Source organism: Theobroma cacao, chromosome 9 (genome assembly GCF_000208745.1).
Source record: "Theobroma cacao cultivar B97-61/B2 chromosome 9, Criollo_cocoa_genome_V2, whole genome shotgun sequence".
In the NCBI taxonomy this organism is placed as follows: Eukaryota; Viridiplantae; Streptophyta; class Magnoliopsida; order Malvales; family Malvaceae; genus Theobroma; species Theobroma cacao.
The window spans coordinates 1,347,066-1,374,421 of record NC_030858.1 but is presented as its reverse complement, the minus strand read 5'-3'; the positions used below and the strand labels follow the sequence as shown (position 1 = coordinate 1,374,421).

The 27,356-nt window shown below is 35.6% G+C and overlaps 6 protein-coding genes and 1 non-coding gene across 7 annotated transcripts; 2 read left to right on the top strand and 5 right to left on the bottom strand.

The window, feature by feature from the left end:
* Positions 239–4,719, bottom strand: LOC18587805 (DEAD-box ATP-dependent RNA helicase 56). Its single transcript, XM_007011817.2, has 12 exons — positions 4,560–4,719; positions 4,329–4,448; positions 4,111–4,211; positions 3,549–3,721; positions 3,202–3,433; positions 2,978–3,096; positions 2,356–2,412; positions 2,075–2,259; positions 1,284–1,428; positions 1,104–1,187; positions 957–1,020; positions 239–696 (listed from the first exon to the last, which is right to left on the bottom strand). The coding sequence occupies exons 2-12, from the start codon at positions 4,442–4,444 to the stop codon at positions 686–688; spliced, it is 1,287 nt and encodes a 428-aa protein (XP_007011879.1). The 5' UTR covers positions 4,445–4,448; positions 4,560–4,719; the 3' UTR covers positions 239–685.
* On the top strand, positions 6,250–7,555 carry LOC18587804. The gene is made up of 5 exons (XM_007011813.2): positions 6,250–6,385; positions 6,468–6,568; positions 6,672–6,735; positions 6,992–7,088; positions 7,265–7,555. The coding sequence occupies exons 1-5, from the start codon at positions 6,325–6,327 to the stop codon at positions 7,341–7,343; spliced, it is 402 nt and encodes a 133-aa protein (XP_007011875.1). The 5' UTR covers positions 6,250–6,324; the 3' UTR covers positions 7,344–7,555.
* LOC18587803 (probable carboxylesterase 17) lies at positions 7,642–9,306 on the bottom strand. The gene has a single exon (XM_007011812.2). It carries the CDS (start codon positions 8,687–8,689, stop codon positions 7,685–7,687), a length of 1,005 nt encoding a protein of 334 aa, XP_007011874.2. The 5' UTR covers positions 8,690–9,306; the 3' UTR covers positions 7,642–7,684.
* TRNAR-CCU lies at positions 8,956–9,028 on the bottom strand. The gene has a single exon. It is a non-coding gene; the product is annotated as a tRNA-Arg (tRNA).
* LOC18587802 (SPX domain-containing protein 2) lies at positions 9,405–12,162 on the bottom strand. Its single transcript, XM_007011811.2, has 3 exons — positions 11,662–12,162; positions 10,811–10,937; positions 9,405–10,114 (listed from the first exon to the last, which is right to left on the bottom strand). Exons 1-3 carry the CDS (start codon positions 11,962–11,964, stop codon positions 9,663–9,665), a joined length of 882 nt encoding a protein of 293 aa, XP_007011873.2. The 5' UTR covers positions 11,965–12,162; the 3' UTR covers positions 9,405–9,662.
* On the bottom strand, positions 12,399–14,127 carry LOC18587801 (ankyrin repeat-containing protein At5g02620). The gene is made up of 2 exons (XM_018127048.1): positions 13,621–14,127; positions 12,399–13,400 (listed from the first exon to the last, which is right to left on the bottom strand). Exons 1-2 carry the CDS (start codon positions 14,011–14,013, stop codon positions 12,591–12,593), a joined length of 1,203 nt encoding a protein of 400 aa, XP_017982537.1. The 5' UTR covers positions 14,014–14,127; the 3' UTR covers positions 12,399–12,590.
* LOC18587800 (RNA-dependent RNA polymerase 6) lies at positions 16,388–22,798 on the top strand. Its single transcript, XM_018128216.1, has 3 exons — positions 16,388–16,744; positions 18,050–20,812; positions 21,506–22,798. Exons 2-3 carry the CDS (start codon positions 18,095–18,097, stop codon positions 22,379–22,381), a joined length of 3,594 nt encoding a protein of 1,197 aa, XP_017983705.1. The 5' UTR covers positions 16,388–16,744; positions 18,050–18,094; the 3' UTR covers positions 22,382–22,798.

Genomic DNA, 27,356 nt, shown 5'->3' with positions numbered 1-27,356 from the left:
AAAGTTATTCAAATTCAATAGATAAATTTAACCATAACAACCCGTTTCCCTTGCAAACAAGTTTTTGGGCAGATACTTGGCAGCTTAAGACACGAACCATGTGACCTCACCGTTTATAAGGTAATAAAATCACTTTCCTTTACTCACAAGCAAACCCCCATTAGCTAAACGAGCTCTCCTTGCACCTGCAACGTTAACATTAGATAAATTGATAATCCCGATAGGATTTACCAAAGACTTCACTAAAGTAATTAATAATAAGACACAAAGTTACTACACAATTACCATGATGAATAAGCAAGATTAACAGCCACAAAACTAATTCCACCCTAAATCGCAACTCAAATATACCAAAAAACCGGATTTAAGAGGTTATGCTCCGAATTAATAACAGATAATATAACATGCAACTCTATCAAATAGTGAAAAAAAAAATTGTCCTAAGTGGGAAAATTTCCCTACTGATGATGATATTAGCTAAATCCCACTTGAGAGTTCTTTAAATGCCTAAAATACTCATAAGAAGCAGTCCAAAACCACATGGTAGTGCATCTGCTCCCCCTCCAAACTGATTTAAGCATATTCCCACATTAGTCTAAAACAAATACACATGGCCTCCACCAATCACACATATTGCTTCATCATTTGGGGCTCCAGACCTCTGCTATTGCTGACTGAACCTCCATTATGATGGCACTACATATAACAACATTTTTAAGCATTAGGAAACTTGGTTATCCACATATCAATCATAAGAATTTAAGAAAGGCACAAATTGAAGGTTCAGACCACACATCTAACAAAAGAAAAAAGAATTATAAGGAAGCAGGATGGAGGAGAAAACAACTATCTCATCCCCAATAATACTTTTGCAACTCTGGCCAATTATTCACAAGAATATAATGTTCTACTAAAGTTATATCAAAAGCAGATGAAAAACTTAAGAATAAACATACTGTATGTAGATGTATCAATCTGCTCAGGAAGCTCCTTTATATCTACCTCAAACCTCTCCTGGACCTGCAATGGATTGGACAAACTTGATTAGAGGATCATATCATGGGAAAAAAAAAAAACAATGTTCCAAAGATCTATATACAAACCTGATTGAGCACATCAGAATCTGAAGCAGATGACACAAATGTAATTGCAAGACCCTTGGTGCCAAACCTACCAGCTCTACCAACCTGCCAATAAACCAAAGAAACAAAATCAGTCAGATAGTTTATATGCATAGGACAGAAGCAAGACTAGTTTGATAAGGCAGTGGAAACAAAACCTACCCTGTGCAGGTATGTATCAGCAGAATCTGGCATGTCATAGTTGATGACGATATTAACACGTTCAATGTCTATTCCCCTACCAACTAAATCAGTGGCCACAAGAATCCTTTTATGCCCCTCCTTGAAACCCTTGTAGCGAGTCAACCTACAAAGCGTCAAATACCATTAAAACAAAGGGTAAGGTTGGGTACTTATTTTATGCACCAAAGCTAATTGAAAAAAGCCAAATCATATTATCATATTTTACCAAGGAAAGCTACTAAACCAAAAAAAGGAACCCGAACTACCAAAAAATAGCAAGGAAAGAGTTTCTCATAAAGTCGACATAAAACACACAAGCCAAACCCTAAAATAAGAGACGTAAATCTGAGATCACAGGAAACATATTATTACTACTTAGTAAACTCAAAAACCAATAATCAAGTAAAAAGGGGCAATATTTTCTATGAATCTTTCCCATGTGTTTTACATCACTCTTTACAAGAGTAAATATGACAAAACATGACCATGTTGCATAACCCAACTTGACCAAATCATAGTACAGTATTCCATGGTTCTGACTGCATAAACCACAGTATCTACAGTAGCAAAATTAAACAACCCACCCAACTACCATTCTTGGTGCATTAAGACAACATGACAAAAACACTGCCTTAAAAACCTTGATAGGGATCCTTGAAAAAAATACAGGTCCTTCCATTCTTTTACAATAATCTATGTAAACCAAAAGTCTTTCAAAGGAATAAAAAGGATAGGGTAAGAAGAATGAATGATGCATGACAGGTACAAACCTTTCTTCCTGGGACATGCCAGAGTGAATACATATAGAGGGAAAATTACACTCCACAAGTAACTTGTTCAACTCAGCTGCTCGGTTCACACTTTTGACAAAGATAACAACTTGGTTGAAGTCCAATGCATCAAGGAGGTCATTCAACTTGCGGTTTTTCTCCAGCTCACTCAGTTTGATGTAGTGCTGTCATTGGGATCATTTTGGTGAAATAGATCTCAAATAATCTTCTAAAAAGGAAGAAAAAACGAGGGGAGGGTTAGCTGGCTTCTTAGAACATACCTGCACAAGACCATGAAGGGTCAACTTGGCCTCGTCATCAACATAAATTTCCATTGGCTGAAAGGAACAAATGTCACAGTAAATCATATTAGGGAGCTTCCTGAAGCAAAGGGAATCCAGTACGAAATGAATTATGGATGCACATCCTTGAATTGAGATCCTGGTCCATCTGCCTTGCTTCCTTGCAGATTCGTTATTTAGTCACAGCAAGCAAGTGCTATGCCCCCTCAAACACACAGATTCTATTACATGACAGACATCGCACCCCAAACAAGGAAACACCCAACCCTTCTTATTCCCCCCACTCCAAGCCCATACCCATAGCCTAAATAAAAAAAATAAAAAAAAACAAAAAATTAAGCCTAAGAAAGAATCAGTTGACACAGATCAACTACTTCAAAACCTAACACTGCTAGCCTATCAATTCACCACTAACCTTCCCCATTCAATCTGCATAACCCATAAATGACTAGCTGAAGCCACTGCGTCCAAGCAACACCAATGGCAAGTATACGGTGATGGACCCATCAGATGTAAAATTTTACAAAACTCTTGGGAGAAAGCTGGGCATTAATTAAAAAGATACTTCTAAATTCAAGCAGTATTGGCCATGGAACATTACATCTTGCATAAATTTCTTGCAAACCGGGCGAATTTCTTTGCTGAGTGTGGCAGAAAACATCATAACTTGCTTATCATGAGGGGTCATCTTGAAAATCTCCTGCACATCTCTCCTCATGTCTGCAGAAGATAAGTAGAAGAATCAATACCAGTTGGAATAGCAGAAGTAAACAAACAATTAAAAAACTTATATACTTGTCCAGCTTCAGGTTAAGAAAACCATACCAAGTGATTCAAGCATCTTGTCACATTCATCAAGAATGAAATGCCTCACATTCTTCAAAGAAAGGTCCTTGTCTCTCGCCAAAGCCAATATCCTTCCAGGTGTACCAACAACAATGTGGGGGCATTCATTTTTCAGTAGATCTTTGTGAACTTTGATGTTGACACCACCATAAAAGACAGCAACCTTGATATCAGGAAGGTAAGTGCTGAACCTCTCGAACTCATGACAAATCTACAAGTTATGGGGGCGAATAAAATGAGATGACATCTATCATATAACTTCAAGAATGCAAAGGGAAATTTATGACCAGAAAGCTTCTGAGAAAAGATGCAGAATTTGTTCTTACCTGGTAAGCCAACTCCCTCGTATGGCATAAAACAAGCGCAATAACTTGTCCTGGGCTTGGTTCAATTTGCTGTAATGATGATAGAACAAAAACTGCAGTCTTCCCCATGCCTGATTTAGCTTGGCAAATGACATCCATGCCCAATATAGCTTGGGGAATGCATTCATGTTGCACTGATGAAGAACCAAAGAAAATTGCATCCAAGGAACCCGTGGTAAGTAAAATATTAACCTCCGTGATCCTTTTAATTGAAACTTTAACCAAACCATAATACTGCTCCAAATCAATAGTATGATAGTGGTATATTACCTGCAAAGCCAATGCATCAAACAAAATTTTAGACCAAACAAAAGATTCGCATTGAACATACAAAAAAGAGGAGGGTACATTATCAAAACCAAACATTCTCCATACAAACTCCCAAGAATGGCAAATGATAACATAATGAACTGCTAAAGAACCAGCCATCTATGAAGTTCAATTTAAAATTTTGACTTTCAAGATTAGAACTGTATATATAGGTTCACAAATATAAAAAAGGGAAGGAGAGCCAGAAATTTGCCTTCGGAAGGGTGCTCAAATCCAGAGTCGACAATGGCCCGAAGAAGCTCTGGCTTCAAAAGGAAGTCTCTGAATCCTGAACTGTGAATTCCAACATAGCCCCTACAAAGACAAAGAAATGACAAAATTAGAACGAATATCTTTCCCCAAGCATTATTTACCATCATACACAAAAGTAAAATAACATCATTTCAAACAAAAAAGAAACCTAAAACTCACTTCTTCGCGGACTCGCCATTGACTTTAGCAGTGACAGAGTCGGGGGCTTTCTCTTCTTCTTCCTCGTAGTCGAGAAGCTCTTCCTCGTAGGCATCGTTGTCCCTTGTTTCTCCCATTTTTCTACAAATCCCAATCAAATAACAAACGTTAGGGTTTTAGCAAAAAAAGCAACATCCAACTGTAACTAAACACAATTAGGGTTTCAAACAGAGATAGATTTAGGAGATTTACCTGAGAAAGTAATCGAAAGAGGTAGAAATTGTGGGGGAGGAGGGGAAGGGGAAAGGGAATTCTAGGGTTAGGGTTTGGAGAGAGTCTGCAAAGGAAACAGGTTAGCTCTTAAAAACTTAAAAATTAGATTTGAGAGTGCAGAGTTTCGAAGAGAGAGAGAGATAGGGTTTCCGACTTTGACGAGTGATCCTTATAAACAGAGGAAATTTTTGCTTATTTCCCAAAAACCCCTTGCTTCTTCTCATTAATTACCATTTTCCGCTGCTCTGCAGCTGGACCCCTGCTGGCTGTGTGGAATGAGACATGACGCCAGGGCCTGACCCCAGCCCAATTCCGGCCCAAATTGTTTTTCTCTTTTTTTTGCCATTTTACGTGAGTAAATATTAAAAATATTAAAAATAAGTCCAAAAATAGGCGTCAAATGGCCAATAAATATTAAAAATTCAATTAATTAAAAAAAAGCTTGAAATATATATATTGTAATTGAAAATTTCTCCTAATATTTATCTTTTATTTTATTTTGTAACTACTTGCCATTCATAATTTTGTAGCTGGTTTATATGTTTTTTTTAGATAAATGTAAATTTAATTATTTAAAAAAAGGAAAAATTTTCTTCTATTTACGTAGTTTAAAGAGTAAACTATGCCTATATCGACACTTTGTAATTTTATTGTTTTCACAATTAACACATTATAGATATTTTTTTTTATCAGTTAGCACATTATGAATAAACTTTGTTGCTATAAAAGTTTAAGTTATTAATTTTATCTAATTTAATAAAATCATCAAAATATTGTTTATTTAAAATTAACTTATTTGATACCATTTATAGAATTTTTTTAATTTTACCATATAAAGTTAACTACTTAATTTTTTTATAAAAACATAAATTATTTACAAGATGTTAATCGAGAAAAAAGATATTCACGAAGTTAAAAATGGAATTTATCCTATTTTAAAATGATATTTTGTTATTTTTTATTAGGGTAAAATACTTTATTACTTTTCATTTTTAAATATAATTACACATAAATTTACTAATTTATAAAATAGATACTTCGTCCCAAAACGACGATAACATTTAAATTAAAATATCTAAAGTGTCCTCTTTTTTTAACTTTTTTTTAGTTCGGTAGGTAATGTTTCGTACCATAATTGGGCACCCATAGCGGAATTTGACTCAGATCCAACTAGATTTCTCATTAAGCACCAAATTTGATACTCCCGAGACCACCAAGTTCAGTGCTCTCCAAGGAGCACTAGATCTATGCTCCTTGTGGAACAATCGAAGAGGGTTTTTTAATAAAAAATATTAAAAATAAAAAAATTATAATTTATATAATATGATAATTTTTAAAATTAATGAAAAGTAAAATTATTTTTTTAATATTGTCATGTTATCAAACTAATGAAAATATTAACAGTGAACTAATTACTGGACTTATGTATAGTAAAAAAGTTCTTTTAGAGTAAATTATCTATTTTGAAAACTAACGAAGTTATATGAAATTATAACTAAAAATTAAGAGTGAGGGTAATTTATCTTTTTTATTAATAATACATGGAAAGTAATGAAAGCAGCCCATAAAAGCCCATCCCAATTAGCAAGCCCAAACAATGGTGGGCTGGCTTGAAGGAAAACTTGACTTTGGACGTTTACAATCTAAATATCTAATCCGGTTTGCCCTTGATTGCCAACCATTTTTGCAGCGCAAAGGAAGTGGCCAATGCTCGTCAGAACAGAACTCTAATCTCTCTCCCCAAATGGCCTCTGCTTCATGCTCGGCAGCGCATTCACTTGCCTTCATATCCACTCAAAAGCCACGTATTTCTCTCTTCCTCCCTCTCTCTCTCATCTTCTATGCAACACAGCGGCCACGATTCCTGACTGATGTTTACTCATGCAGGGACAATATCCCATGCTGCGACTTACAATCACAAGGCTTTTTCTAACCATGGTGCGTTTCAAGACAGCTCCATCGCCAAATTTCTCCCCGTTAAAGCCAAGGTCAGAGCTTTACCACCTCTGCATAAAGTTTTAATGCTGACATTTGATTCGGTTTCTGTTGCATGGATCTACATGCATCTGACTGCTTTTCGGTTGCTAATAGGCTACCCCAAGGAACCGAAACACCAAACCGAATAGTGTGATCTGTGCTGATTGCGATGGAAATGGTAAGCTAACTGACATTTAAAGTTTAGGCACTGTTCAGATTCTGATAACTGTCTATATTCCCTTTCCTTTTAACCAGATTTGATGGTATCTCTTCTAATAGTTACTTACTTAGTTTGATTGGTTAGTTCTGAGTATGATCAATCAAGCCTTCCCAAAATTTTTCTGCAAAAAAGCAATGGTACAGAACAGATAATTATGTGAGCAATCCTTGCATCAGGGCAGTGTAGTGACAATGTGTTTTCCTGTTAAATCCAGGCGCAGTTCTGTGCTCTCAATGCCAAGGCAGTGGAGTGAACTCTGTTGATTTCTTCAATGGACAATTTAAAGCCGGTGACTCCTGCTGGCTTTGTGGGTATATTTTTCCATCCTCTGTTATAAACAGTCGCATCGGGCTGAACTCTCCATCTTAATTTGAACCAAGAATGAGAGAAGTGTAAAGGAAAAAAACATAAGGGGTCTTTCATTTTTCTCACTATCGAGCTTTTCACATCCTTGAATAAACTTGCTAGTCTATTGTTCTTTTGGTAGGGGCAAAAAGCAGATGTTGTGTGGAAACTGCAATGGTGCTGGCTTCATTGGGGGTTTTATGAGCACCGATGATGAATAGGATTGCCTTGATTGTGCTGAAGTTTGGAACTGAATTCCAAATTCAGAAGTCAGCGGTGGCCCTAGAGCCTAGACTGCCTTCAGAGGTTTAGAGCAAGATGATTTAATATGTATATATACTTAGGAAGTCATGCAATGGGGGCTGCCTGTATATGAACCACCAAACATTAAATTGACTCAGGTTAATCTTTGCAGAATTTGATGTTTGCTCAACCCTTCTCATGCCCATTTAAACTTTGAGGTAGACAAGTTTAATAACAGGTTATGAGCATTACCATTCTATAAATATGCTTCAGTTCTTCTGGTTTATTCGGAAGCTAGCAGCATTAATCTGCCAGGAAGTTAATTGTCCTTCATGAACTCGCTCATCTGTCGCTGGAGCAAACGAGTTGCCTCAGATTCAGGATAGAACACATGAAAGACATGAGACTCCCGCTCTGCTTCCACAAGTTTCAGCTTTTTCACTCCTTTCCTCTGCAAAAACTCAGCGTACATTACTCCCCTTTCCTTCAAGAAATCCAAGCCAGCCACATAAACCACCACCACGGGGAACTCTCTCCATTCAGCTTCAGACACCACTTGCTTCTCAAAGTTACATCCGAAATAATCACGGTTTGACCAATCAGGTATGCTCAGTCTCCAAAACATATCATTCATTGCCACATCGCCAGCTGCACCATCGGCCCTCTCTCTGTCAGTCCTTTCTTCACTGCCAAAATAAGGATGTATCATCAATAACCCTTTAATCTTAACATGTAAAGCTTTGTTCCTCATAGCTCTGATGGCAACCTGATGCACAATGTTCCCTCCAGCACTGTCTCCAGAGAGAAATACACGGGAAAGATCAGCTAGCTTGAACCATGGTTCACTAGTAACTTGGCTACATAGCCATTCCAGGGAGCTGTAACAATCATCATAAGCTATAGGGAGACGGTGTTCTGGTGCCAGACGGTAGTCGATAGAAAGTACAATGGATTGTGACGCAGCAGAGAAATCTCCAAGGAAATGATGGTAGCCAAGCCAAGTGGTTGAGCCAATGCAAAACCCACCGCCATGAAAATAAACAAGAACTGGAAGCGAGGTGCAGGACCCTGGGATATCAGGAAGGAAAATCCTCCCAGTTATCGGTTTTGACGGGTCGAGGATCACATCCTTAGACTTGTATCCACCAGATGATTCTTGAGAGGCAGGAGCTATTTCAGGTGCAAAGCGTTTCACACAACCATCTGAAAAGACCTGAAAGTAACCGGGTGCTTCCGCTATTATAGACATTTTTGGTGCAGAAAGATTTAGTCCTTGAAACTTTGAAGAGCTTGATTGGGGTTTTAAAGGTTCATGTGTATGCATCAAAGTCACAGGCTCACAGCAAACTTCTATACCTAAGTTGAAAATGGATTTATTATTGCTGGGTCATTCATGTAAAGTGCATTGGATGCTTTGGATCCTTTACAATTAAGAGTTTGTTCCCAGAGGAATTAGAAGTAAAAAACTCAAGAAGATGGAATTCATGGGGTAAAAAAAATCAAGGAGATAAAATTTATGGGGTACCTACCTTTGAGCTTAGGTAGGGAGAGTGAGAAAGTTGTAAGTTGTGGTTCAAAAAGCTTTAACACCGCGCCAGGTAGGGGTCGAACCTACGACTTTCTGCTTAGGAAACAGACGCTCTATCCACTGAGCTACAGGCGCTGTACATGCGTTAGTTAAATTTCTTACAAAACATTACTTGATTGATGTCTTCGCCTAACAATACATTGATGATCCTGACAATGAAACCTATATTGATGTAGGAAGCAAAACATGTTGGTATCGCCTCCATTAACAACACCTACAGATGATGACGCAGAGATCAGAAAGGTTAAGGCAAAAATTTAAAGAACACCCAGCATCTGAACACCTCTCTGATGAAATCATACAATTTGCACAGAGTGAAACAGAATACCACTGCTTAGCCAAGCAACCCGCTGCATGGCGGCAAAGGACCCTAACAAGAACTGATGGTTTCGTGCAAAGAACAGATAAATGAGGAACTTTAGTAATTTAAAGGTGTAACTGCAACCAAACATGTTTCACACTAAAATATGATCACTATACATGAAAGATCAAAACCAGATGTTCACCGTCTTTAAAATTATCTACAGAAAAAAGTCAAACAAGTTCCAATGAGAATTGGATATAGGATACAAAAGCGTGGTCAGTTTCTAGCAGAAGTATACGTGTAAAACACAAGAATGAAAACAAAGGAAAATGAAAATGATGAGGGAAAGCGAAAGAGGGAGAAGTTGTTCCAAGTCGGACCCCTCATAGCAACAAGGTGAGAAACCTATTTGGCTGCCTGTTCTAACACAGGAATTTTCTTCCATTCCTCTAATGCATGATTTTGCAAAGGTGGCAATGAGAACATGCTCACAGTTGAGCTTCCACTCCGGATCTCTTTCAAAACATGTAGTGCTGACAAAGTAAGCTTCATATACATGCTCTTCATATTCTTAATTTCCGCAAGTTCTTTTGGAACTTTGAGCAGCCTTTCAGTACTTCTGGTAGAAGTTTTGGATTCACATTCTTTCTCACTGGTTACTTTCTCGTCAGTTGCTTCAGGCGAGGCTGATGGTTCATTCATGGAGAAAAGATGATCAAGCACCATCTCACACTCCTTCACAAGCTGGTTAAGAACATCAGTCCTGTAGAATGGTTGTTGCAAGACCTTTCGAATGAAGGGCAAGCGAACAAGAGCACCACTTCGCTTGTCATATTTCTTTATTATCTTCACTAGTCCTGTGCACAACATATAGGTTAAAAACTTTCTAGTTTTCAAATCTGTAAACATGATGTAAGGACTCAGTTAAAAGTTCAAATCATCCACTTGGCGCCAAGTATTTATATTCACACAACCCAGAAGAACGCAGTCTACTAACAACTTTGCTGTATCAACCTCTCTCCTCCTGTTTGTTAAATATGTATTGTTAAGGAACTAGAAAAGATGAGTAGTATGATTATTAATATATTCCAAATCTTTTTGAAAAGGTCAAGATAAGACATAAGCATTCAAGTTTTATTGAATGAACTTCGTGCAAAGTTCTTTTAAACAAAATTTTCCACTTTCCAATTCGAGTACTCTGTTCATATGAACACTTAAGAGATCAAGTCACCCAATAGAGAAATGAACTGAACACAAGAGACAGCAACTAAATCGACCTAGCTACAAGGACATCATATCTTTCTATTAGACCATATAAGCCATCAAGTCTGTCTATTTTTACATCTGCATAGCTAATATTAGCATCGCACAAAAACTGCTAATTGCTGACAAAACTTTAACAATGCCACAAATAACATTCTCAAAATTTGTGAAAAACATAAAAGTATCACTGAGATCAGAACATGAATTAGTTTTGGGCTTTTGGCCGTGCTTATTTCAGTCAGTCACTAATAAAATGGGCATACATAAAACCGTGAAAAGTACATTAGTACCTGTATAGTTAAGTGCACTGTAATTCTCCAACAAAACCATCTCTCCATGAAAATCTACTATCTCCCTCCCCACTTTCATTAACTCCCCCTTTGATACTTTGGCCTTCGCTGCTCTATCTTGCAGTTCCTGCATACAAGTCACAAGGAAAATACATACAATTCAGAGCAATAAACACGTTGCACAAAAAGCAATGCAAAAAAACATGGAGAAAAAACACAAAGAAGATAGTTCAAAACTTTCAACAGAAGGGGATGGATACCTTTACCATCAATCATGTGAGCAGAAGAACAAAAATTATAGAAAAAACAAAAACATCCACATTTCCCAAAAGGCAAAAGGCAGAAATGATGTGGACCTCAGAGACTCAAACATCAATGAACTCCAGAGTGTGAGGGAATCTTAATCGGTTAAAGACTCAAAAGCAACATTCCAAAGGAACCAAAAACATATTTGTCTTACACCCCCATTTTCTTCTGGCATTAAGAAAACTGCCAACTTTTTTGAAGGGCATATTGGCATCACCATGAAGGAGGCAGTTCAGCAGAGAATTCCATAAATAAAGCTTTCTGAATTTTCGCAATAAAGAAAACACTAGCACAAAAAAGGGGGAAAAGATTCATTTTTTACTTCATTAACTACAAAACTTCAACAAACCCATCAATAAATTCACCACAAAGTTTCAAGATGATCCTCTTTAAACAACATAAGAATCAAACAAGGCAAACCCTTTTCTTTACCAACAATCTAATCCCATAATAACTCACGAAAATTTCCGAAACACCAAATTCAATCCAAAAAAACAAACACTTTTGCATATAAATAAAAAAAATAAGGAAAGAAAAGAAATTACCCTCCACTTGATAACATAATCCTCTTCTTTTTCAATGAAAAAAGCATTAAACTTCTCAATCTCATCTTCCAACAACAAAACGAAATCCATCACCTCCTTAGGGACCTCGCTCTCCTCCTTAGACCCACCATCCCCACCCTCCGCCGAATCCAACCTGGGCCGTTTACTAACCTGCTTCTCGCTCCCATCTTTCGGGTATATCAACTTCAACTGCTTCTTCAAATCCTTGTAGGACAAAAACTTATCCCTCCAATCAGGCAACGCTTCTTCGATCAATATGCTTAAACTCTTCCAAAACTTCATGCTCCCCGCGCTCACCCTGATCAAGATCACGATTACCCTTTTCTTCTTTCTCTGTAATCTGACCAAACTGATATTATTATAGAGATAATAAAGAAGAAAGAAGACGGAGAATTGTCTCTTTTTTGTTGTTTAGAGAATATTCGTTGTAGAAGAAAATGGGAATATACTATCTGTTTCTTGGAGGATATCTTTCGGCTCTTGTTCCTTTTTGGCTCTCTTTTTTCCCTTTCTTTTTTTCCTTCCCTCGGTGTGACCGTTGCGCTTTTGGCTCCTTTTGCAGTTACGGTTAAAGGTAGATAATTGTCGTTCACTAACATTTTTAATTATTTAAAACAATTTAAATAAATTTTTATTTTTTATATAATAAATATAGAAAGAACAATTAGACAAGAGAACATACTTTTGTCTGTTCTAAAGATCATTAAATTAGACAAATCATTATGAAATTTTTCTAAAAGATTGGAACAAGATGAGGTGTCTAGATAAAACTTAAACATCAACTCTAAACATGCATCGGAGCACACCCGACGTTGACCTAGCTGTCATAACACAAAGCAGCATGATCATTTTACCATGTGACAAAGCTTGCAGGTGGGAGGGGAGAACCATATGAGGCGCATCAAAGCTCAAACTGCATCGATTATCTCAAAATCCTCATCATTCAGAATATCTTTGTCAGTCGGTGTATGATGATCTACTGGTGGTTGCTGACCTCCAGATGACCCGAGCTTCTGAATCCTCAATACGGTGCACAATGTCCCCAGTGTTGATACCATGATAACTGTCCCTATACCAGTAACAACATTAGCTAACCACCTCTCATCTTCTCCAACTACAATATACGAAAGGCCAAGAAATGCAACTGAAACCAGCACGCATGCCAAGCACAGGAGCTTATTAATAACTGCCATCAACTGCTTCTTTGCCTGTCTCCCTGTAACTGCAACTGAGGTTTGCACTAACACAACACCCAACGATATGAAGAGGGCAACGGAGTCGGAGACAATAAAAATCATAAACGGTGTAGTATCTTCAGGACTGTCAGCATATTGGCCTGGGATATTGAAAATGGCAGCGAATGCAATTGTGGCAATGAGAACCGCCACCACTGTAGTGGAGATGATTGCATTATTGAGACCATGAACTTCCATTCTGTTAAGCTTCTTAGCAATATCTCGCACTCGTTTTCTTGTTTGGCGTGTACGCAGAAGCTGTTGATGAACCTCATTCCTTATATCACTTGGAGTTTTATTTAGTTCTCGAGCCGAATTTGTAGGTTGTGGCTCGATGAATTTGGCACACTGAACTCCATGGTTTCTTAAGATGCCTGCAATATCAGATAGCTTATATATCTCTGCAGTGTCAAGAGCCGTTTCCCCAAACTTGTTGATGACTAGTTTGTGATCTCCACTGTGGTTTAGCAGCTTTTGAACAATCTGAAAGAATGCATTGGTGATTAGACAGGGTCACAGACTTAATTTGCCAACTTTATATGAGAAAATTAGTATTCTACCAGCAACTTTTGGTTAGTTATTTGTTGCAAAGTAATACTTAGAACCCATCATATCAGAAACTAAAGTTTTAGGGCTTATTCTAAAGCATATCCAGAAGGAAAACCATTTCAGTACTTGCAATAAGACACTATGAGTTAACTACCTGAATCCGACCCTTTCGAGTTCCTATATGCAAAGCAGTGTTGCCCTTAGCATCAACCATGTTTATTAAAGAAGGATCCGACTTTATCAGCTCATCTACCACTTCAACGTTCTGCCCTTTAACCGCCATATGTAGAGCTGTCTGGCCCTTCTTGTCAATTCTCGTTGCGATTCCAGGTTCTTTAGATAAAAGGGCCTTTACTATCTCTAGATGCCCATTCTTTGCTGCCGAATGCAAGGCGGTTTTCCCATTTCGGCTTGCTATTGCGGCCACGCTGCTGTCCTTTTCCAAGAGGAAATTCACCACTTCAGTGTGCCCTTGTGACGCAGCAGTATGCAAGACAGTGGTGTTCGAAGAATCATAAGTCATTGAAAGATCAAGATTGGCCTCCATGAGAGTAACTTCAATACCTCTAATGGGTTGTTTAGAACAATGAAGAACAAATGAGGAAGAATTAGAGGCGAAAAAGGACAATGGGATGATGGCGACCGGCCATGGCAAAAAGCTCAAAAGGGTGGATTCTTTAAGCAAGCCTAAGATGGCCCTTATAATGGAGCAATTATATATAAAAAAAAATTGGTACAAACATAGGAAATTTCGATTAAATTTCTTTGCAATTGTTTCCTAATTAAATTGATTTGAATTTTTCTTTGGTATCTTTGGTTTCATTTTGCCTTTCACTTGTAAAATTTCCAAGATGTTGAAGCAGGTTTATTGTTATCTGTCCTTGTCTACCTTAGCTTTTTGACTATAAATGCCGTGAAAGAAGCAATGGCGAAAAAAAAAAAAAAATCAACAACTTCAACACTAAATTTTTTTTTAATGAATAATAGAAATTTATTTGACTTAAAATATTAATATAAAATTTTAATTAAACATAATAAAAAATAAAAATTTATTTAGTTTTTTTAAATAATTCAGAGATTTTTTAAAATATTATATAAAATATTAACATAATATTTAAAAAAATCAAGCTAGATAAATTGTTAAATTTTGGTGACAATTTTTTCTTTTTTAATGTTTATAAAGTCGAAGAAGTAAGTAAGGGAAAATGGGTAATCCACCATGGCTTCCTTGTTTAATTAACAATGTCGGACTTTTGGGAGCAATCGCTATTAGAATATTATTCATATAATAATTGGTGACATTTTGCTGTCGTCACTAATGGTTTCATGGAAATTTTGTGCCATTGAATTGTGCAAAGTGCAAAAATCGCATGTCTCTTTTCATCTTTTTGGACGTGTCAACTAAGTTATGTATTAAAATATTATAACACTATTTTCTTTTAAGTATTATTTAAAAAAAATATTGATTTATTTTAATTTTTTTAATAAATTTTTATTTTTATTACGTTAATTAAAATGTCAACGTGACATGACGTTAATATATTATAATAAAAAGTTAAATATTTTTACTCTAAAATTTTGATCTAAATTATATAAAAATTTATTAATTTTTAAAATCAACACTTTACTTTAAAAAATATTTTTTTAGACACGTAAATCTAACCGTTAGTGTTTTTATCAATTTGATAATGTGATAAGTGTAAAAAAAATAATTTTACTTTTAATTAATTTTTAAAATTATAATTATATAGTTTTATTAATATTTTATTAATTAAAAAAAAAAACCTCTCCAAATGAGGAGTTTGATTGGGCTCCTTAAGGGAGCACCCTTGATCGATGAGCATCAAGCTAGGGATTTTTTTTTTATTTTTTAAAAATACAATAATATTTTTTTAAATAAACAAAGAAAGAAAAGATATTTTAATCTTTTTATAGTCTTTGTTAATTATACTTATATTTTTGAGACGAAATATCTATTTTAAAAATTAAAAAATTCGTTTGAAATTTCGATTAAAACTTAAAAGTAAGATATTTTACTTTATAATAAACAATGATATGATAAAATGATATAAACACATAATATTTTCACTCTTCATATTATCTTCATGTGATATAAAAATGATAAGTGAAATTTTAATAAATAATAAAAAATAAAAAATTTAATTTAATTTAAAATAAAAATATAAAATCTTGATTGAATGTATTAAAAGAATAAAATTTTATTGAAAATTTTTAAATAATTTAATAATTCTTTTAAATATTATATAAAAATAACTTTATAATCTTTTAATAAATAAAATTATAATTTTTAATAAATACAAAAATAGATCAACTTAGCACCCAAGTTTGTGCTTAATCATTCATTGCTTATTGTCAAATCAAGTACAAGAAGATCTGCCCATCAACAAAAGTGGGTAATTTTTTAAACTCCTTCCATTATAATTCAACCATTATAATAATTAATTTATATAAAGATAGCATCATACATTGCATTTATAATTTTTTAAAATTATATTGTTTGTACTTTCAAATACTATTAATTAAAAAATTTAAATTATAGTATTTGTACTTTCATATTCTATTAATTGAAATTAAAAAAATATTCCTTTAGAATAGTATTTTAAAAAATTTCAAAATTATTAAATAAAATTTAAATAATTTTTTATTTAAATTTTTATATTTTTATTTTGTATCAAATTAACTTCAGCTTTGAATCAAAATGTTATTTATTAAAATATATACATGATATTTTTAATTTACGTGTCATGATCATAATATGAATATAAAAAGAGGCTGGGTTAATTAGTTATAAATATTTATTTGATTTAAAATGAAAAAATTAATTAAATATAATAAAAAATTAAAAAAATGCTTTTTTTAAGCTAATTAATGGTGGAAATGGGAGGTTTCACTCTCTACAAGGCATCGTCGAGGAGAAGGACTGCTGAAAGTGGGAAATTTTTCAAACCTCCATTGATCAGAACCTGGAATCACAGGTGGAAAAGAATAAGGAAAGAAATAAAAAAGCATAGGCAGAAAAAGCAATAGCGGGAAAAAAAAGTAACTTACACAGCAAGAAGTTCTCTCTCTCTCCCAAACCACTTCTTCGAGAAGTACTAGAAAAGATCACGATAAAAGCACACTTATTTTAGTTTGGGTCTTTCACTCTTACTCTCAGTTCTCTTCTTAAACTCACACAAAGTTTGTTTTCTCTTTCTCTTGCTCTACAAACTTGTTCAAGGTTGCTTCTTTTGTTGCCTCAACGCAAAACTCTCAAGGTTAGTAGCTTTTTCTTACGACCCATTTTGTTTTTTCTTTGTTTTTTTCAAGTTTAACTTCGTTGGTTTCTTATCTTCAATGATCATTTCGTTTGGTTGCTGAGAAAGTGGAGGGTTCATAAGAAAAAAGAAAAAAATGGGAAATGGGAAATGGGATTTGGGTATTGCAAAATTTTATTGTTATAAATGATGTTAATTTTGAATATTTTTCTTTTGTGATTTATATTCTTTGATCAATGATTGATTGGCTGTCATTACTTGATCCTTTCTTTGGCTATTTTGATGTAATGTGATTAGTAGAAGATAATCATATTGAATTTTAATTTTCTGATATATAGAAATAGAATTGACAATGAAGCTGAGATTTTGTGTTGTTTGTTTGAGTCATGGTTTCTTTAAAGATTCAAGCTTTCTGTAATGAAAACAATGAAAAAAGATTCAAGCTTTCTATTTGTATTACTGTGCTGAATATCATACTACAAGTGATAATTGAAATGAATTCTGTTTTCCATCAATTGTTATATTTTGTAAATTTAAGTGTGTATCCTTGAAGAATAAATGCAATTCAAGGGTAAAAGCAGAAGATGAGGTCTATAAAGTTATAAGATGAAGTTTTTCATTTTCATTTTTAATTTTTAACAGGAGCTTAAGAATAAAGGTAAATCGTTGTTCTTTGTTATGAACAGTCCTCCAAAGTGTTCTGAAAACTTGAAGAATATGCTTTTCAAAGTTCAATTGTCATGTTATATTCTGTTTCTTCTGTTCTGGAAGTGCAAAGCTCTAACCTGTGAAACCCAAATGGCTGTGCTTACTTTGTTTCTCAGGTCAACTTGATAGTGATACATTTAAGAGATTTTCTGGTCTGAACTCTGAAGCCCACTTACCCTCTTTTTTGGTTCTTTTATTACTACTAGGCACATTGGTGTTTTTAATTCCATGGGTTGTTAATAGCAAATTGATATGTCTGTAATTTTTCCTCCTAGAGAAAATGCTTTTGAGAAGAGAATGCAGGGTAGTATTTGTACTAATTATTAATTTTTTTTCATTATTATCTTTTCAACAGGCATGTAGTCATAATGTGTTTCTTCAAAAGGCATGTAGTCATAAAGTAAACCATAACATAAAAGAAATTTACCCTGTATTTTTGCTTAGTATGTTAATGTTATTCTGACTAGTTGTTGAAGGTGAAAAAGAAAATTAAAATGTGAATTTTTAATTAATAAATATGGATGTATTCCTACAAATGTGTGTTCTTATCTAATCATCATGTTTTTCATGAATATGTTGTGTTGGGTTTTGTTTCAGGAATTTGCTGCGTATTAATCTGAAGTGGTTAATTTTCTGAAGAATATGGAATCACAAGGAAGTGAAAAGGACACTGTGGTGACTCAAGTTAGTGTTGGTGGATTTGGCAGACATGTTGCAGCCAAAGATCTCATGGAGTACTTTGACAATGAAGTTGGAGTTGTTTGGAGGTGTAGATTGAAGACTTCATGGACGCCACCGGAGTCCTATCCCAACTTTGAGATTCTTGACAGTACAGTTATCCAAAGAACAGATGACTATAAGAAGGTGGAGCCCCATGCATTTGTTCATTTTGCCTCCCCTCTAACAGCAACTTGGGCTGTAGATGCTGCAGGTCGTACTGAGCTTGTTTTCAACAATCAGCTTTTGAAGGTTAGTTTGGGGCCTGAAAATCCATATTACTTGAATCGTAGGAGGAGGAATACGACGCCCTTTAAGTTATCTGATGTCTGCCTGGATATTGGAGGCATGGTTAGCCGAGATGAGTTCTTTGTTGGCTGGAGAGGACCTCCTTTTGGGGTTGATTTTCTTGTGGATCCTTTTGATGGCACCTGCAAATTTTGTTTCTCTAGAGATACAGCCTTCTCTTTCAAAGGCACAACTGAGTATGCGGTGATAAAATGTGACTTTAAGGTTGAGTTCTTGGTGAGAGACATTAATGAGATTAAGCAATACACAGAGCCATCAGGTTTAGTAGTGTTCTTGCAGCTGGCTTCTTCACCTCGGGTCTGGTATAGAACTGCTGATGATGAGATTGAAGAATCAGTTCCATTTGATCTGTTGGATGATGATGATCAGTGGATCAGGACCACAGATTTTACCCCTAGTGGGGCCATTGGTCGGTGTAATACATACAGAGTTGTAATCCGTCCTCGTCATGGTGCAAAGTTGAAGAAGGCCTTGGATTATCTCAGAGAACAAAGGGTACCCATGGACTACGTCAGATGGCCACTTAGGATCAGTGATGAACCTGATTTTGGGAGGTCCATGTCAGATCCCTTTTATTGTATCGATTACAAGGAGGGGATTCCCTTTGAAATAATGTTTTTGGTGAATGCTGTAATGCACAAAGGCATATTCAATCAACATCAGCTATCAGAGGACTTCTTTAACCTACTGAGAGACCAACCAAGGGAGGTCAATGTGGCTGCGCTAAAGCACATCTATTCCTATAGGCGTCCAGTTTTTGATGCTTATAAGAGGCTGAAAACTGTCCATGATTGGCTGCTGAGGAATCCTATACTTTTTAAGAGCCCTAAGCAGTTGGATGATATTGTTGAAATCAGAAGATTGGTTATTACTCCAACCAAAGCTCATTGTCTTCTTCCAGAAGTTGAGCTTTCTAATAGGGTTCTCAGGAAATATAAAGAAGTCGCTGATCGGTTTTTAAGGGTTACATTTATGGATGAAGGCATGCAGACAATCAATGCAAATGTGCTCACTTACTATGCTGCTTCAATCGTGAGGGATGTGACATCGACCTTCTTTTCTCAGAAAACGGGAGTGTTCAAAAGGGTAAGGTCTATTCTAACAGATGGTTTTTACTTGTGTGGTCGCAAATACTCTTTCCTTGCTTTCTCAGCCAATCAATTGAGAGACAGTTCCGCATGGTTTTTTGCTGAAGATGGAAAGACAAGTGTGCTTCAAATTCTAAGGTGGATGGGGAAGTTTACAAACCGAAATATTGCTAAATGTGCTGCCAGGATGGGTCAGTGCTTCTCATCAACATATGCGACAGTGGAAGTTCCTTCAACAGAGGTCAACCCTTTCCTTCCTGATATAGAGAGGAATGGATATGTGTTCTCAGATGGGATTGGCAAGATCACACCTGATCTTGCAAAGGAAGTTGCTCAGAAATTGAAGCTGGACCTGAATCCTCCTTGTGCTTATCAAATTAGATATGCTGGTTGTAAAGGGGTCGTGGCTTGTTGGCCAGAAGAAGGTGATGGGGTCCGTCTTTCTTTACGGTGCAGTATGAATAAGTTCTTCTCTGACCATACAACATTGGAAATCTGTTCTTGGACAAGATTTCAGCCTGGCTTCCTGAATAGACAAATTATTACATTGCTTTCAACACAGTATGTGCCAGATGAAGTATTTTGGGAAATGCAAAATACGATGGTTTCTAAGTTAAACAAAATCCTTGTGGACACTGATGTAGCATTTGAAGTTCTCACTTCTTCATGTTCTGAGCAAGGGAATGCTGCAGCAATAATGCTGAGTGCAGGTTTCAAGCCTCAAACAGAGCCTCATTTACGAGGAATCTTGACTTGTGTAAGAGCATCTCAGCTTTGCGGTCTGAGGGAAAAAGCTAGGATTTTTGTTCCCTCAGGAAGGTGGTTGATGGGTGTCTTGGATGAACTAGGAGTACTTGAACAAGGTCAATGCTTTATCCAAGTATCCAATCCTTCTGTAGAAAACTGCTTCTTGAAACATGGCTCTAGGTTTGCTGAAACAAAGAAAAATTTTGAAGTAATTCAAGGGTTGGTGGTTATAGCTAAGAATCCTTGTCTTCACCCTGGAGATATACGGATTCTAGAAGCAGTGGATGCCCCTGGTTTGCACCATTTGTATGACTGTCTGGTCTTCCCTCAAAAGGGTGAGAGACCCCATACAAATGAAGCTTCTGGAAGTGATCTTGATGGGGACCTTTATTTTGTCACATGGGAAGATCTTCTTATCCCCCCTGGGAAGAAGAGCTGGCCACCCATGCAGTATGACCCTGGTGAGACTAAAGAGATCCAACGCGAAGTCAATCATAAGGTAATCGTTTGTTGTGTTTGGTTATTATCACTGAACTTTTATGAACCTCTGGGTTTCCACAATTGTTTTTCGTTTATTTCCTTTCTTTACAGTATACAAAGTACTAGTATTCCTGACTAAAATCCTCCATTTGTTACTACAAACAATATTGGTTTCTAGTATGCTGCTTGAAAGCTAGTATCAAAAGGCACGTTGCAATTGAAGACATACATGGTTGAGCACATAACTATATGTTGCTATGTTATTGTTCTTTTGTGGTTGAATAACCAGCTTAGTCTTTATTACTTAAATGGCACTATGTTGTTAGGTATTGATGTATTAGGAAGGCACTGACTGTTTATGAAATAGTTTATTTTGTTGTAAATCTTTGTGTTACTATAATTTCCGTTGGGAGAAATGAGCAAAAATGTGGCAATAGCACAAATAAATTCTACAGTATAATATATCACAAAAACAGGACAAGTGAGTTTTGGATTTGCGTCATGATGAATACCGTAATTTGAATTCCAAGTGTGCAAAAGACAAAATCTTGAAATGGGAGAAAGTGGAGTTAAATTTTTGGAATAAAGTAGATATATTTCTGAGTAAAATATATCAGTTTATGATTTGTATTCTGATGACTGAACTATTTTAAATTCCAAGTAGATGAAAGACAAAATCTCTTGACTGTTTTATTTTACATATACTCTACAGGACATAATAGATTTTTTTGCAAAAAACATGGTGAATGAGCACCTGGGGACTATTTGCAATGCGCATGTGGTTCATGCTGACCTTAGTGAATATGGTGCTCTAGATGAGAAATGTATACATCTCGCAGAGTTAGCAGCTACAGCTGTTGATTTTCCTAAAACTGGGAAGATTGTGTCAATGCCTGCTAATTTAAAACCAAAACTTTACCCGGATTTTATGGGTAAAGAGGAGTACCAGTCATACAAATCAAGAAAAATTTTGGGAAGACTATATCGTCATATCAAAGATGCATATGATGAAGATCTCTCTGAATCTTCCGAGATCAATCTTGACTCTCCTGACATCAATTATGATACAGATCTTGAGGTTACAGGATCTGCTGACTACATTGATGATGCATGGGTTAAAAAGTGCTCCTACGACAGGCAGTTGATTGGACTTCTTGGACAATACAAAGTTAAGAGGGAAGAAGAGGTTGTAACTGGGCACATCTGGTCCATGCCCAAATACAACAGTCGGAAGTTAGGGGATTTGAAGGAGAAGCTCGGTCATTCTTATGGTGCCCTGAGGAAAGAATTCAGGCAAATTTTTGAGAGTATGGACTCGGAAATTGAGCAGCTTAATGAGGATGACAGGAATGAATTGTATGAAAGAAAGGCATCAGCATGGTACCAGGTCACTTACCATCCTAAATGGGTAGAGAAGAAGTTAGAGTTGCAGAAGTCTGATGGTGCTGACCCTGTCGTGATGTTGAGTTTTGCTTGGATTGCAGCTGATTACCTTGCTCGAATTAAAATTAGGAGCCAGGGAACGGGAAATGTTGACTTTTCTAAGCCTGTCAACTCTCTCGTAAAGTACCTAGCTGATAAAATATGACCCAGCATTTGACCATTTTGGCAGTAAATTCTTTTGCTGGATCAGACTTCTAGGTGGCAAGGCCACTCTGCCATTGTTGAAAGATAAGTTGCAATATCAATTTCTTATGTACATTTTTTGCTGTCTGGACTGTTACTGTCATTGCTATGACCTATTTTGATATTTTAAAGAAGATTTCCATGCTTTGTTTGGAAGTTTGATTATGTAATAATGTTGTTGAATTTTCTTGCTTTGCTTGAATATTAGATTATGAAATTGATTCATGAAGGGGAATAGCATGTTATTTTGGATGGTCTGAATTTTGTTAAGGCCAGTAGAGCACTACTAACATGCTGGAGCTTGGATTATCTCATGGTCCAAATTTTTTCCCTTTATTTCTGTATTATGCATGGTAGAGATGTTTAGCCTTTGAACTCATTTTAATTTATTTTTCTTGTGAGTGCATTTATTTTATATATCATTGGTCCTCCAGATGCTTTATAAACAAGGAATTTTATTGTATTCGTCCTTTTAAATGAGTTCTTCAATCTAGGCATAGATGGTCCAATGCAAGATTGGTTGGTTTGTCTTGTATGAGATGAATAACCGGAAATTGGTTGAGCAGTCCAGAATCTTTTGTTGAATGGTCCTTGCAGGCTATTGACTATTTTCTTGGCCACGCTAACGACATGGACATTTTGATTTGGTGGTGACCTAGATTTGAACTTACAATGTAGCTCACAGGTTCATAAGAAGGGTAGTCATTTAATTTAAGGTCTTTCAAGGGCTATGAATGAAAAAGTTGCCTAGCTGAACCATTGGCCTTTTTGTTGGCTTCAGTTGCACTTGCACCAAGCCTATTAACTTGGAGAGTTTAGAAGAAGTTTGTCCCCACCCTTCCTTGTCCTCTCTAGTATCTCTGTGACTCTGCCTATGGAAGGACACTGCAGGGCTGCTTAGCCTTTACATTTAAGAAAACTAAACTATGTGCCATTAAGTCTTAGCCAACTGACTCCTGATTTGTTGCCTTGGTTCCCTTTGAATAGGGAAATTGCTCTGAACCTGACCAATTTATGGGAAATTGACTACTACTATTTTCAGATAAGTGCTGCTATGTTTATTGATCCCGAGACACGGCTGTAACATTCCATCCGAAGCATTTGGAGAGATTTATATTTGGACCCAAGTTTTTTTTTTCTTTTTGATTAATTAACAGTTTTGGATATGAGAATAATTGGTGATTCGTTGCAAGGAAAAGGGTGATACAGATAGCATGGAAAATGAGTAATAAACAATTCAACCATAGGAACCTACTTTTGACCATGCCTATGTTTCTTCATGCCATGGGTGACAACTCTTAGCTAATAAAACAGTCTTTATCACTCTTTAAACAATTTCACAAGGTCTTTCGAATTAATTTTATCAATCAAACTTCTGACAAATGGAAGTGTAATGCATTCTATTTCCCATTTCCCGAAGGAGATTACTCCATCTGCTAATCATGGGGGATTGCAGGAAGCGGGCACACTCTATTTCACCAAAAGCAGATTTCAAATCTCTGTTGGAGGCTTTAACCCTGTAGGCGTTTTGATCCTATCTTTGTCTGTGTTTTCCTGAATTCCCTTGACAGACAAAAACATGTTCAGATCAAGCTCTGGAATAAGTAAGGATTAAAGCAAAAGATTTTTCAAACATAGTTAGGGTTCAAAACTGGTACAAGGGTACAAACCGGTTGTAAGAAATCAAACATGTACAACTTTTTAAATCTATTTCCAGTTGATTTAATCCCATTTTTGGTCTGCCAACAGGCTTACATGCATGCACTGGCAGAACAAATCCGGGATGTTACTAAAAACTCACAAGCAAGTTCATCATACTCATCCTTGCCAGCAATGTAAAATGCAGACATCTCCCAGCACTGTGTAAACAATGTAAACTGACCTGGTAATCAATAAAGGAAAAATGTCAAGAATTACCAGAAAATAACTAATCATCCATAATGAAATCCTAACAGAAATTTAGCTATGTTTAATTAATGCATTTGAAGAAGAAGTTGAAGCAAGGCAACCGGGTGAAGCAAGTGAACATGAATCCTAGACTGTTTTAACTCCTTATTGTATAAAACTTTTTATTCTTTCTAGTAATTGAAGTTGTAGCCTTTACAGTTAATGTGTTTGCCAACTAAAGTTAGCTGATAGAAGCCTTGCATTGAAAATTGTCCAACAAAGACAAATTAGTGGGTATGCCAACTAAACCTGTCCCCAAGTTTTCCATGGATAGAAAGACTTTTCCAAGTCAGAAAATTGTTTACCACATAGTAGACTTTCATGGGGAAAGAGGGGGCCATGTTGTTTGTAGGCGCTTGCAAAGGTCAATACTCAAAAAGTAGCCATGTCTTTATTAAGATGAGAAAGAAAGAAAGTATACCTCTATATATGAACTTCTCAAAAGTGGAGGACCAGAGCATTTCCCACCCACCCTTTGGCTTTTCCCTTGGCTATAGTCTATCCCTCTCTCACTCTCAACTTTATAATAACAAAACTTTTAACTTTTTTGTATAATGAAATATTTTGTAATTTTAAGTGGTCTGAAGAGAAATTTTAATTATTGAATTTGATTCAATTGTAGTCATTTGTTAGGTACTAAATAGTTGAAAAAATCTTGAAAACTACGAAGATTTTTTCGACAAACTGATATGCCGCACCATGTGATTGAAGGTGTTTTTTTTTAAAACGTGTTGAGAAAAGTAAATCAATATGCCGACATTCTTGTCAAAACAAAGGGAACTAAAACTAAAATGTTTGTAGTTTGGTATCAAATGGGTATGTTAATTTTTAGAATTATTTGCTATAAACTTAGGTTGATTATGGTATTTGTGTGTATATTATAATTTACATATTTTTAAATGTTTTGATTGAATATGATCCGTATTATATATCGATGTATGTTTACGTGGTGATTTGATGTTGATATTTTGAGATCGATTCATGATCAAATTTTCTATTGTTATCCGTTTTGCAATTGGAATACAACAAAACTAAAAATGAGATTAGTTTAAAAAGCTCTACATTTCTTGTACCTCATGAGATTATCTGCTCCCTGTTTAACTAAGAAAGTTCTCCAATGTAATCGCTCCCTCAAATGCAATGGGTCGCTAACTCATCAGCTAATAACCCTAGCAACATTATCCTTTCAATTAGGAATAGATTGTGACCAAGTTGATTGCTGTAGAGCTGTTCTCTGGCTCATTGTTAAACTAATTCAAAGGGATGCCATCCTTAGTCTGGTCCCTACAAATTAATAATTTGTGGTTACCATAAATTAAAGGACTGGTTTCGCTTAGATAAAGTCTAAACCTACATTACAACCTGTCACAACTAATGATTATAATTTCACTTAGGGATAATAATTTAAAGTAGTGTTGCACCCCAACTAAGGCATATAGATTGGATAATTTGTAATCTTTATATATATATATATATATATATATAACAAAACAAGAAAGAAACAATACTAAATTAGTATTACGTTACCCNATATATATATATATATATATACAAAAACAGAAAGAAACATCAAATTGATTGACCCTTTTTCTTCTCTACACATGGGGATCTGTCTTTTCTTTAGAAGTAAGCAGTTCTCTAATGTCCTGATCTTCTTGCAAAAGTTGCATGTTCTGCAATACTACAAATGCAAATGATGAAAGGATTGGAAGTTGACTGAGAGAGACAACTTAAATGGGAAGTGGGCCAAATTGCGTAATTTGAAAACAATTCATCAATCTACCAATTTATTTATTTGGGCAATAAAAGTACCCATAATTATTACTATATCGAGAGTGTTAGTATTTGTAGTTGATTACGTAAGGGTGAGGGCAAGTAGAATTGGTTAAGTAATAGTACCATCTTACCATCTTATATATACTGTTTTATTATTATTATTATTATTATTAATAAATGAGAGATTAGAAGTAGGAAAAGGTTTCTTTATTCCATTGTCAAGTAAAAGATTTCTTTTCCTCTGACAATTTTCATAATACTTGTTAACAACAACAGTCTATTGTCAGAAATAAATTCATGTCAGGGAAGTGAAGAGCTTACTGATAAAGAAAAAAAATTAATAACAACACGTAAAAACTACTTCATGCCGACATACATTAATCATTTGCAGGTGCAATTGAAACAAATTTCACTCTTGAAAATTTACTGAAAGCAAAATTCTTTTAAATAAGTATAATTACACATCAATTCATAGATATAAATGCAAGAAGTTATTGTGGCCCCGGATTTGACAGAAGCTCTGGGGGTATCAGCTAGAGTTTTTCGATGGCATGTTCAAACAATGGAATTCGCCATGCCATGCACGCAGAAGCCATAGCTAAGCCAAGGCCAAGGGTATTACTCTACAACCGCACATCGACAGCAGTTGACAAAAGCATTGGATCGTCATCACTTCCAACTTCAAACAAAAGAAAACAATGCAAACAAAGATATCAACATCACATGCTTAAAAGCAATGCACCTAATTAACCAATACGTTTGAAACCCTCTCAATTTCTTATTAATAACATCACAGGATACCTCACTCCCCATTGTACGAAGAGCATTAACTATCAGCCAACTGCTCTGAGAGCTGCCCCCCATCCTTCCTATATCTCAACCTTTCTTTTTTTGTTTCCTGCGATCGTTTGTACAGTATTCTATATATCATGCTTCGTCTTGCAATGATCCTTAATTTCTGATGTGATTGACTTTTATCTTGGATAATGGATTATAATGACATCGATCATCATACATTTAATTTCTTTAATTTATATGATCAGTCTGCATGTCGATATCTTCCCCCCGCATGGGTTTGCTGTCTTCATATGATTTGGCTATAATATTTCAAGTAGGGTTTCCCAAATGCTTTAATAGTTCTGTAATTATCTTTCTTTTTTAAATGGAACGTGTATTTCATTTTCATTAGGCAATTTTAGTTAACATCTTTTTCT

Coding starts and splice junctions, on each gene's coding strand:
- LOC18587805 (XM_007011817.2), bottom strand. CDS start 4,444: ATGGGAGAAACAAGGGACAACGATGCCTACGAGGAAGAGCTTCTCGAC. Junction 2,413..2,977: donor GCAAGAAATTTATGCAAGAT/GTAATGTTCCAT, acceptor TGTTCCTTTCAG/CCAATGGAAATTTATGTTGA. Junction 1,188..1,283: donor CTGATACATACCTGCACAGG/GTAGGTTTTGTT, acceptor GTTTATTGGCAG/GTTGGTAGAGCTGGTAGGTT.
- LOC18587804 (XM_007011813.2), top strand. CDS start 6,325: ATGGCCTCTGCTTCATGCTCGGCAGCGCATTCACTTGCCTTCATATCC. Junction 6,386..6,467: donor CATATCCACTCAAAAGCCAC/GTATTTCTCTCT, acceptor TTACTCATGCAG/GGACAATATCCCATGCTGCG. Junction 6,569..6,671: donor TTCTCCCCGTTAAAGCCAAG/GTCAGAGCTTTA, acceptor GGTTGCTAATAG/GCTACCCCAAGGAACCGAAA.
- LOC18587803 (XM_007011812.2), bottom strand. CDS start 8,689: ATGCATACACATGAACCTTTAAAACCCCAATCAAGCTCTTCAAAGTTT.
- LOC18587802 (XM_007011811.2), bottom strand. CDS start 11,964: ATGAAGTTTTGGAAGAGTTTAAGCATATTGATCGAAGAAGCGTTGCCT. Junction 10,938..11,661: donor ATTATGTTATCAAGTGGAGG/GTAATTTCTTTT, acceptor ACTTGTATGCAG/GAACTGCAAGATAGAGCAGC. Junction 10,115..10,810: donor CAGTGCACTTAACTATACAG/GTACTAATGTAC, acceptor TGTTGTGCACAG/GACTAGTGAAGATAATAAAG.
- LOC18587801 (XM_018127048.1), bottom strand. CDS start 14,013: ATGGAGGCCAATCTTGATCTTTCAATGACTTATGATTCTTCGAACACC. Junction 13,401..13,620: donor CTCGAAAGGGTCGGATTCAG/GTAGTTAACTCA, acceptor GCATTCTTTCAG/ATTGTTCAAAAGCTGCTAAA.
- LOC18587800 (XM_018128216.1), top strand. CDS start 18,095: ATGGAATCACAAGGAAGTGAAAAGGACACTGTGGTGACTCAAGTTAGT. Junction 20,813..21,505: donor AACGCGAAGTCAATCATAAG/GTAATCGTTTGT, acceptor TATACTCTACAG/GACATAATAGATTTTTTTGC.